This window comes from Trifolium pratense, linkage group LG7 (genome assembly GCF_020283565.1).
Source record: "Trifolium pratense cultivar HEN17-A07 linkage group LG7, ARS_RC_1.1, whole genome shotgun sequence".
In the NCBI taxonomy this organism is placed as follows: Eukaryota; Viridiplantae; Streptophyta; class Magnoliopsida; order Fabales; family Fabaceae; genus Trifolium; species Trifolium pratense.
Window position 1 is genome coordinate 31,289,857 of NC_060065.1, and position 12,279 is coordinate 31,302,135.

At 32.7% G+C, this 12,279-nt stretch overlaps 1 protein-coding gene and 1 pseudogene across 1 annotated transcript; both read left to right on the forward strand.

Annotated features, from left to right (window-relative positions):
• LOC123896246 overlaps positions 1-12,279 on the forward strand; it is a 172,330-nt pseudogene that overhangs the window by 39,879 nt on the left and 120,172 nt on the right.
• Positions 9,487-10,047, forward strand: LOC123898815 (pathogenesis-related protein 1-like). Its single transcript, XM_045949829.1, has one exon. The coding sequence runs from the start codon at positions 9,487-9,489 to the stop codon at positions 9,979-9,981; it is 495 nt and encodes a 164-aa protein (XP_045805785.1). The 3' UTR covers positions 9,982-10,047.

Here is a 12,279-nt window from a genome sequence, read left to right on the forward strand (position 1 = left end):
TGATGTGGCAATGATGAATGGGCAAAAAAAAAACTTTCCATGTCATTATTAATTTGAGTAATTGTATTATTTATTTTATTTATATATTAAAATTCAATTAAATAAAAAAAATTATCTTAATAAAAAAATCCATCGTTGCCATCAACAACCCTTCTAATTATCACTCCCTGTTAAACCAAATTTTCATTCATACATTGATTAACAACCCTTCTTTTCAAACTTAGCCGCCGTAAGTTTAGAAGTAGCATGTCATTTACTTCTATGATACTGTTGAAAGTTGTTGATGATGATGTTGTTGGCGTTGTTGTTCAACTAAAGTGTGAACACCGCTATTTGTACATTCAAAATAGTTAGGGTCATGGTAAAAACCGCAATAAATCTCATAAGGTCTGCCCTGATTATTGGTAAATTTTAGAAGTCCGATGAATTCCAAAACTTTTTATCTGATATGTTAAAATACTAAGATTGCTTAACATCCTATTCACCTTACAAAACTTCACCAATAATCTTAGCTTGCTAAAATATCTACAAAATAGAGACTTAACACTAGGGTTCAATTTTCCCTTTTAGGATTTATTAGCCATGGAAATTGCTAAAAAATCTTAGTATGACATGTCATTTTCTTAGCTTGATAAATGACTTGCCACATCAGTGTTAATTTGGTCAAAATTGACCTTTTGCAAAATGGGGTAAAAATAAGGGGCAAAAAGTGCTATTTTAAAACATAAGAGATCAAAATCGCAACTTTTTGAAACTTAGGGGACCAAAAGTGCAATTTAACCTTTATTTTATCTTATTTATCTTTTTAGCAAATTAGTTGTAACTTTCTAACGCATTCAATACCTTCTAATTAAAATATAGTCATAATTAAATCAAATACCCCAAAATACCCTTTCTTTATAATAACTAACTCTCAAAAATGCATAAGAGATTCATTACTAATCACCTTTCTTTCTGACAGAGACTTCGAATGTGAATAAAATATTAAATATTACTGTTAATTTAACAATATTTGAATGGGTCGGTCCAAATTTTAAAATATTAAATATTACTGTTAATTTTTGTGTTTATTTTGAATTTATTCTTTATTTATGCTAACTTATATATAAAAACACAAAAATATATACTAATTTATGCTAACTTAGATGAATTCGCCCGTACAACCTTGAAACATTATTATCCTAATTTGCATTAGAGCTAAACCAATTAACTATACTATACCTTTAATTAAATATTAACCATGCAGACTGTTGAGAATTCGTCTTAAAATCACACCAATAAAAGAACTTGATGTGTGGAGCAATAGAACGGCAACCAAATAATTAAGCGGAATAAGCAATAATAATAATAACCGATAAACAAGATAAAGGAGAAGAAAGAACACGATATTTGTTTACCCAGTTCGGTCCAATAATGACCTAGTCTGGGGGAGAGAGCAGCCCCTCCGTTCCACTATATCAAACGAGTAACTTTACAAAGAGTTCCAATTGAGTTACAAGAATTAATCCTAATTCTACCCAAATCCCGAATCTCTTCCCGTGGCCAAGAGACTCAATTTGATAAGTGTTTCTCAAGGTGTAATCAATCCCCTTTGCCCAACCCTAGAGTTATACCAAGAGACAACCCCTCTTGTTTCTCTCTAAAACCCTAGCCTTGTGTCGGCGGCAAATCCTAATTGAAAACCCTACATTGTTGCTCCCTTTCTCTCTCTCTCTCTCTCTCTCTCTCAATTTTTCTATGAATAAAGCACTCCCTATTTATAGAAAAATATATGCCAAAAAATTAGTAACAAATCTGTTTTAAAATAAAACAAATCAAAGTCAGAGTGTCTTCCAAAAAAAAATATTTTTTCCCAAAAAATCTTCAAAACATCAAAGATGCAAAAAGATTCAACAAAGATTTTTCTGGCTTCTTGTAACTGAGATTTCAAGGCATATCCAACAATTCTCCACCTTGCCTTTAAATCGATGGTGATCCCATCAACCACCGTGCTGCTCTCTCCATCTTGAATCTTCCATTCAAGATCACCTGATTGTACCTCCCTCTTCATCCTCGGAATGCCTTCCGCTCTCATGAAGATCTTGCATCCCACTACCATAGGATTTTAGGTAGCCCCACAAGATTCACCGCACGCTCTTCAGACTCCGAACTGGTCAAGTCCGTACCTCCCTGAAGAAACGCTTGCTCCCAACTATCATCGGAATTTTAGATAGCTCAACAAGCTCCACCATCCCTCTTCAACCCCCGGATTGTGCCTTTTCCGTCCTCCTGAAGAGTCGCTTGCCTCCGACTATCCATGGGATTTTGCGATAGCCCTACAAGCCTTCACCACTCTTCGACCCCGGAATGCCTTCCGTACTCTCGAAGTTTTGCTTGGCTCCAAACCAACCTTGGAATTTTAGGCGGTTCCACAAGCTGCAACATCAAACTCTCCTTGTATCCAACTACCTCCAGCAGTCTCACAAGTTACCAAGTCTGATCACATGTTGCTTTCAATTGTCTCCCTGAAGATCCTCTCAAGGTCTTGCACTTCTTCAGCCACAATTGAAACATAATCCACAAGGTCTCCATGGTCATCCCCTTTGGTTCAACAATACCACTCTCCTCCCTATCTCCGATTAGATAGCCAAGAGCTAATGTTGATTGTCTACCACTATTGGAAGACTCCACCTCAAACTGAGTTTCCACCAAAGTATACCCATCATGATCTCCACCTTGTAACACGCAAGACCTATTCAACTCCTCTGAAACATACTTCAAGCTATTGTTAGTCTCCAACAATTCCAGTTCAGTTCAACACCTAGTAAACCTTGTTCACTAGTCCAACTAAACTCATGTCACTAACAGGTCCACCCGAAGTCCCACAACTCAACCACATTATGAGAGTCACCACTAGTTAAAGATGCATACCAACTATCTTTGTATCTAAGTTCAGAAACATACCTCACATCATGTAAAAAAAACTCACGATTGTCAAACTTCGTAAGACAAACTAAACTCATACCTTGAACCTTCAAGTTTTCCGTTTTCAAGATGAATAACTCCACCTTGAAATAACTCTTGAGTCTCAAAGTATTCATTCTTTGAACACATGTGAAAGGAGCATCCAAAGTTCTTGACTCAATACTCCACTGGTTCCCAACTTCCACTAGCACCTCCGCATCCTCATAATAAAGTTGTTGTTTCAGAAGTAACCCGAGTATTATTACCACCGCCTCTCCAGGCCGACCGTCTTCTTCACCATCTCCATTAACTTTTATCTTCGAGGCATCGGATAACAACACTCCATGTTTTACCCATCATCCCGAACATTAAAATTGCTTCCATCTTCACTTTCCACAATTCCAAATTGCTTTCGGAAAGTCCCTCGATATCCGACTTAGAACCCATGGTGCTCACTTCAAATTGTTCCGATTGCCCCACGGTGGGCGCCAATTGTTGAGAATTCGTCTTAAAATCACACCAATAAAAGAACTTGATGTGTGGAGCAATAGAACGGCAACCAAATAATTAAGCGGAATAAGCAATAATAATAATAACCGATAAACAAGATAAAGGAGAAGAAAGAACACGATATTTGTTTACCCAGTTCGGTCCAATAATGACCTAGTCTGGGGGAGAGAGCAGCCCCTCCGTTCCACTATATCAAACGAGTAACTTTACAAAGAGTTCCAATTGAGTTACAAGAATTAATCCTAATTCTACCCAAATCCCGAATCTCTTCCCGTGGCCAAGAGACTCAATTTGATAAGTGTTTCTCAAGGTGTAATCAATCCCCTTTGCCCAACCCTAGAGTTATACCAAGAGACAACCCCTCTTGTTTCTCTCTAAAACCCTAGCCTTGTGTCGGCGGCAAATCCTAATTGAAAACCCTACATTGTTGCTCCCTTTCTCTCTCTCTCTCTCTCTCTCTCTCAATTTTTCTATGAATAAAGCACTCCCTATTTATAGAAAAATATATGCCAAAAAATTAGTAACAAATCTGTTTTAAAATAAAACAAATCAAAGTCAGAGTGTCTTCCAAAAAAATATATTTTTTCCCAAAAAATCTTCAAAACATCAAAGATGCAAAAAGATTCAACAAAGATTTTTCTGACTTCTTGTAACTGAGATTTCAAGGCATATCCAACACAGACTACAAATGCCCCGTTCTTACTATAACACAACAATAGTACATAGTGAATTAAAGCAGATTAAGAAAACAATTTGTAACCTAAGTTAAACATTAATTCAGAATCCCTTCTAACCATTGAGATTAGTAACAACACTAGATTATCGTTGAACTAGACAGCATAGAACTGTGAATGTGAGACGAAGAGAAGACTTCATATTTTTTTCTCTCAAGTTTTGAACTTTGAAATTAACTTGTGAATACCACATAATGTGTCATGATATCTATTTATAGCTAGAGAGAAATAAATATTGGCAGGTGAAGGTCCTTGCATTTCATTTCAAGATTTAGTTGTTTGAATGGATTAATAATTAATAATAAGAATTTTCATTATTCTAACTATAGAGAAAAATATGTGCAAGTCGCTGTGTATGATATCATGAAGAGTAGGTGCATCTTGAAATTAATGAATTGATACTTTTTCTTTTTTAATTTTGAATCTTTTATATTTTGACATGTTTGAGGATTTTGTATTACAGTTGATTTTTTAATTCAAATCATAATTTGGTATGCTTTTTCGAACCGAGAAAGAGAAGGAAAAACACACTCAAATTACCTAATAAAAATAAACATTCACCAAAAATATGGAAATTATGTAAGTTAATGGTTTATCAAAAAAGAGAAGTAAATTTGTATTTGTAAGTAATTAACGATTTTTTTTAGTATAAAGGTGTGTGGTTGGGGTGAGAACATTATTATTATTAATTTTCGTCATACACCCCCTCGAAGCCCAACATAATAACGAATGGTTCATGTATATATAAAGCATACTTGTCAAACATACAATTTAATTTAGAGTCAGGATCCGTTGACACCAACTAGTTTGACACCAAATGTTACACCTCTCAATAACGTTTTAACCGATATAAATTTTATAAAATCTACCGTTGGATTGAAAGTTTACATCATATAGATCATTTGTGTAAAATTTCAAATAAATTCAAAATCATTTGATATGTTATTGAGATACATCAAAATTAACGGTTTTTGTATTTTTTTAAATGCCGTTAATCTTTATGTGTCTCAATAGCATATCAAATGATTTTGGATTTGTCTGAAATTTTACACAAATGATCTATATGATGTAAACTTTCAATCCAACGGTGGATTTTATAAAATTTATATCGGTTAAAACGTTATTGAGAGGTGTAACATTTGGTGTCAAACTAGTTGGTGTCAACGGATCCTGACTCATATATATATATATATATATATATATATATATATATATATATATATATATATATATATATATATATCAATTTTTCTTTACAATAAAGAAATGATCGAATCCAATATCTCATGCATACTATCCAAAAAATTTTCAACTAAACTAACCCTAATTGCTTTATATGATTTTTTGCTTTATGTAGCATGGTTTTGTAAAATGGTTATGTGATGTTTTACTTAATAACAATGGTTTCAATGTATAACATCTTGGCACTAATGCCCATATGAAACCATTTAACTAAAATAATGGTTTCAGTGTATAACGCTATGAAACCATTTAACTAGACTAATGGTTTCAGTGTATAACATCTTGAAACCAAATAACAAGACTAGTGGTTTCAGTGTATAACGCTATGAAACCATTTAACTAGAATAATGGTTTCAGTGTATAACAGTATGAAACCATTTAACTAGACAAATGGTTTCAGTGTATAACATCTTGAAACCAATTAAAAGGACTAATGGTTTCAATGTATAACATCTTGGCACTAATGCTTATATAAAACCATTTAACTATAATAATGGTTTCAGTGTATAACAGTATCAAACCATTTAACTAGACAAATGGTTTCAGTGTATAACATCTTGAAACCAATTAACAAGACTAATGGTTTCAGTGTATAACATCTTGACACTAATGCTCATATAAAACCATTTAACTATAATAATGGTTTCGGTGTATAACGTCATGAAACCATTTAACTAGACTAATAGTTTCAGTGTATAACGGTATGAAACCATTTTTGCGGTGGAATGGTTTTAAAGAGTTGTTCTCCAAAAACATATTTAACCCTTAATAAAAATTGTGAAATAAATTTAAATTTTTAAGACGATATAAAACCGAAGAAAGTGAGGTATCCCAAACCGTTCCAAATAATTCAAAATACCCTAAATAAAATTTTGGGAAAATTTTATTAATATCTTATATTTATAAAAGCATATTTACCTCATTTAATTAACTAAAAATAGTTCCAGGTCTCAGAAAAATACCAAACTGGTCCCAAAATTCTCAGAAAATTATTTACTATTTTTAAGTAAAAATAGAAAAAAAAATTGGAGTCTCTTTGGTACCGCACGCGCCCCCACGCGCCGCTAGTGAGAGTGGGCGTGGATGCGCGTCACTGTTCATCATCTTCATCACCCATTTTCTGCAGAAACGGGTCACGACGACCCGATTCGTCACCCGGTTCGTTCTCCCTCAATAATCAACGAAACTCGACGTTCTTTATACCGTTTTGATCGTCGTTCGATTTTATGAATGTTTCCGGTATTAAGTTTCGAAATCGATGATCGAATCGCATGTAAAATGTAGCCGAAATTGAGCAAGCAAAAATATAAAGTTCTTTATTTATGATTATTACATGTGTAAAATCATCTGGTGACTGTGAATGACTTATGCACCATACATAAGAAAAGACTTATGCATATTAACTATTGCCTTACCATAATGTATAAGAAAAAGGGTATAAATGAAAATTGAAAATATGTTTTTACACTGCTAAAAATTAACGTGTAATCAAGTATAATTAGGGTTAAACAACTCACTGCCAAAAAACCTATAATAATTCTTTTCTATTTTTTTTGGCAATAAAACTATAATAATTCTAATAGCTAAGAATTCCGATTTTTGTTTTATTATCATAAGAAAATTGACCCATTTAATATAATTATCTATAAAATGTTGCGCAAAAGGAAATTGATAGTCTTAATTTTTGTGTGCATAAGGATGAATAGATGATACTAATGGTGGTTGGTGTGGAGTGAGTGTATTGATTGTGGAAGAAGAAGGTGGGTGGGTAGTTGGAGTTGAATGAATGCTAGAAGATGTGAACTCTGTTTGGTAAAAATAAGCTATAAGCTAGCTGATAGTTGATATGCTAGCTTATAGTTGAAAAGCTAGCTTATAGCTGATAGCTGATGGCTGATAGCTTATAGCTGAAAAGCTGGTAGAATAAAATTAAAGTGTTTGGCAAATTTAGCTATTGTAAGTACAAAATGACATAAAAATACATGGTTAGTGGGTAGTTTTTTTTTTGTAAGTGTTAGTGGGTGGTTATTATAATTTTTTAAAAATAAATAAATAAAATAAATGAGGGTAAATATGGAATAAAATGAAAAAGCTATAAGCTATAAGCTCATACGCTACTTGAAATAGCATCTCAAAAAACGCTATAAGCTAGTTAGAGAAGCTCGTTACCAAACACTTCACATTTTTTCAAACAAGCTTATAAGCTAGTTCAATAAGCTATAAATTGGACTTACCAAACAGTGCCAATGTGTACCGGAAAAGAGTTTGCACGTTTTTCAACAAGCTCCAATTGAAAATAAAAATTATAGAATTAAGTCATTAACTAATAGAAAACAATTATAATTATTAATATAAATAAATGATATAGAAATATAAAAAATAAAGTAACAACAGTACGTTTTTTTGAATTTTGACCAACTTACCGACGGCCTAGGCGGTCGCTAAGTTTTGGACCAATTTCAAGTTTGTATTTTGCGGCGGTTTAGACTGCCGGTAAATAAATGGAACTTTTGCAGTTAAGGCCGCCGGTAAGTGGCTGATACGTTTCAAAAATAATATTTTTTAATTTTGTTGCCGTTTTTCTTCATTTTGCCGGTAAGTGAATATTAAATACATCGAAAAATCGATGTATTCTTGTAGTGTGAGTACTAATATAGTATGCATTTATTAAACAAACCATTGTTAGTTATCAAAAGAATTATCTATTTTCTTAATTTGTCAAGGTCAATATAACGGCTAATACATGCCTAATTAATATATTATAAATGATATTTATTTTTAATTTATTTGTTATGAAAATATGACCTTTAATGCGAAAATAATATGAGAGCCTTGAGAGGAGAATGCATATAGGAATGCCACATGACATTTTTGCTTGAAAAATAGTTCTCTTTGATGCAATAGTTTTTTTCAATTTAATTAATTTAATTAAAAAAGATATAAAATAATAATATTATTAAATTATAATAATGGAAATTAGGAATATTTTTAGAGTGTCACATCAGCACAATGCTTGCCTAGAAGCTACTTAAGCTTCCTTTTACTAGTAATCGGTAGTTGTTTGTTCAATTGTTGTGACTTACGCTGAATTTTGTAGGAAGGACCACAGTTCAACCCCACACAATTGCGATCAAGAGAGGACTGAAATCAATTGACTGTGCATGATACTTGCGGTAATTGTTTTTGAATAATACTGCTACAAAAAAATTGAGTACTAATATAGTATGCATTTATTAAACAAATCATTGTTAGTTATCAAAAGAATTATCTATTTTCTAATTTGTCAAGGTCAATATAACGGCTAATACATGCCTAATTAATATATTATAAATGATATTTATTTTTAATTCATTTGTTATGAAAATATGGCCTTTAATGCGAAAATAATATGAGAGCCTTGATAGCAGAATGCATATAGGAATGCCACATGACATTTTTGCTTGAAAAATAGTTCTATTTGATGTATTAGTTTTTTTCAATTTAATTAATTTAATTAAAAAAGATATAAAATAATAATATTATTAAATTTTAATAATGGAAATTAGGAATATTTTTAGAGTGTCACATCAGCACAATGCTTGTCTAGAAGCTACTTAAGCTTCCTTTTACTAGTAATCGGTAGTTGTTTGTCTAATTGTGACTTACGCTGAATTTTGTAGAGAGGACCACAATTCAACCTCACACAATTGCGATCAAGAGAGGACTGAAATCAATTGACTGGACAGGATACTTGCAGTAATTTTTTTTGAATAATACTGCTATAAAAAAATTGAGTACTAATATAGTATGCATTTATTAAACAAATCATTGTTAGTTATCAAAAGAATTATCTATTTTCTTAATTTGTCAAGGTCAATATAACGGCTAATACATGCCTAATTGATACGCTGAATTAATGTGCTTGATTCTGTTGATAATGAAATGTATTAATATGGATTAGTGTGAATGACTAAATAAAGGGCTAGGATTATGCAGCAGGATTAGCAGCAGCTGAGAATCCAAATCCTTAAATACATGACAAGAGCCTCAACATTTATCATCAACACTAAGAACCAAAATGAATTCATTTTTTGTATTGTGTTTGTTGGGATTAATACTCAATGTGAGTAGTCACGTTGCACATGCCCAAGTCAGGCAAGACTCACCAAGTGATTATGTAAATGCTCACAATGCAGAAAGATCAAAGATTTTTACTTTCAAACCCTCAAACCTTGTTTGGGACAACAAAATTGCTACTTTTGCACAAAACTATGCAAATCAACGCAAGGATTGTAAATTGATCCCCTCGGGCAGCCGTTACGGAGAAAATCTCCTGGTGACGGCCAGCTTCATCAGTGGCGCCGATGCAGTGAAATTGTGGGTGGCCGAGGGACCTCACTATAATCACTATTTTAACAAATGTGATGGTGGTGATTGTAGTCATTATACTCAGGTGATGTGGGAAGATTCAAAACGTGTTGGATGTGGTAAAGTTACATGTGATAATGGAGGAACATTCGTTACATGCAATTATGACCCTCCTGGCAACATTCCTGGCCAAACACCATTCTAAGTGCTTTATTGTTCTTAATGTTTTTAAATTTTACAATAAGCTTTATGTTAGTTCATCATATGTAACTTGCATACCAACCTGGTTTATCAGTCTTAGTTGTGTGATATAAAGTTTATGTTTGGATAAACAATGTAATTTGCAACTTATTATTATAAGTGTTTATCATAGAGCGCTTATGAATGAGATATTTTTATTACAAAGATAAAATCAAATCAAATTATTTTCGTATAAACAGTTTTCATAAGCCATCTTATCCGAAAAGCCATTGTTCTTCTTCTACAAAGGAATTTTTGTGGTGTAGGTTGGCCCAGGGCCTCCAGACATAAAATTATGGTGTGACAAAAATTTTAACGAAACAATCAATTAACTTATACTAAAAATAAGATATAAACAATGGAAATCATCTACTATTCATTTCTTTAAAATGAGCTAAAATAATATCATTGTCAATTCTTCCAAGAAAATCTCTTTTTCTATAAGTTACAATTCGTCGGTCATTTAACTATTGACCACTCATTTTGTTACATAGTTGACCCTTCACTAAATTCATAGCTGAAAAAACACGTTTCACACTTGCAATTAATTGCTACCGGCAAGAATAATGCCAACATTCAAAAGCTTATAAACTATATCAAATGTGTTGCACTTATTTGTTTCCACAAAATTTGCAGAAATACTTGTAAATCCTAAAATTTCAACCAACATATATAATATAACATAAAGATAAAATCAAAGGATGGAACAAATGTGGATCCTTCCCCACTTCTTCAAACACAATAACAAAAAATCCCAAAACTAAGACCCAAAACAAAGAAAAACTACACAACCAAAAAAGACCAACCAACACCAAATTAACAACTCCAGCTAACATCAAATTAACAACCTATATCACAGATATTAGTCATTTATCTTATCTTAATAATATACAAACTCAAACTCATGTTTGGGCAAATTTGCTTATTTGTTCACCTCTAACCACATCCTTACCAAATCATCGTTTTATAATATTATTTCCATTCCATTTTTAGTTTCCTTGCCATGTTGGATGCATTAGTTGGATGCATGAGTTGGATGCAAATTCAAACTTTTGAAGTAAATAAAAGAGTGACTTTTGTCTTTGCCAATTCAAATAAGAATTTTTTACCATTTTAAACTTAGAGGTCCAACTTGGTTGCTTAAATTGGAAGTAAAATTTAAATGTTTGAATTTCCCTCTTCTTTTGCTATCCTTGGATCCTATTTGATCCAATATCACAAAGGCCCATTTTGCTTTAAAAAAAAACACTTATATATGAGTAAAAAATTTACACGCGTACAAGTTACAACTCCCTCACATGAGTCAAACAGAAACACGCGAGCCAAATCTGGCAAGCATCTCCCTCCCTCGCGCGATTAAGCAAAACCCTAGCCCCCAATTTATGCAACTCTCTGAACCATGTAGAAGAAGCCAAAATCTCTCTTCTGCACCCATTAACCAAAACGCACAAACCTGTCACTTTCTCAAATGATATATATTATTGGAGAACGGTCCAAGCATGCTCAAATTATATATAGATTTAGACCGATCAAATGATATATATTTGATTGGGGTTCTTTTCGTTTGTGTAGAGTACTATCGGTGTACGTAGAATACCTCTTATACTTTATCCAATTATCAATAAAATCGTTTACCATTAAAAAAGAACACATAACAAAGAATTGGCTAGGCAGTTGATAGTCTTTTTGGGACATAGACGAAATGGCAAGACATTGAAAACTCACGCATCCAAAATGGAGGGACTGATGTTCGAAATTCAATCATGACGTCCGACTTAACAATTTTGAAATTCCTGCTAGTTGAAATAGAATTTATAGACTCAATTCATGGTTTTTGTGAAAATGAGAATGTGCAAATAATTACTTGCTTACTTAATTAATTATAAGAATTTATTTATAGAAATACAAATGAATATAACTAGTACTCCCTCCGGCCTTAGTTATAAGAAAAGTAAATAATTTTTTTTGACCTTAAATATAAACAAAAGTTACCAAATTTAACTCTATTAAATCCTATTGTTCGTAAAATAATCCTCGTTAATTATCCACTTTTTAAGATGATTGCATATTTTCAATACATATTTAATATATTGTAAACATGCGCGGATGTATGAGCACGTGGTTAACGTGGTGCTAATCCGTTAAGTCGAGCAGGACACGTCATTGGCTGACGTGTCGGGGAAGTCTCCCCTTATTGGGCTATGCCCAAATGTCGGACAGAAGGGATTGGGCCAGCCCTTAGCCCAGTCCAGAACAGGTTGCA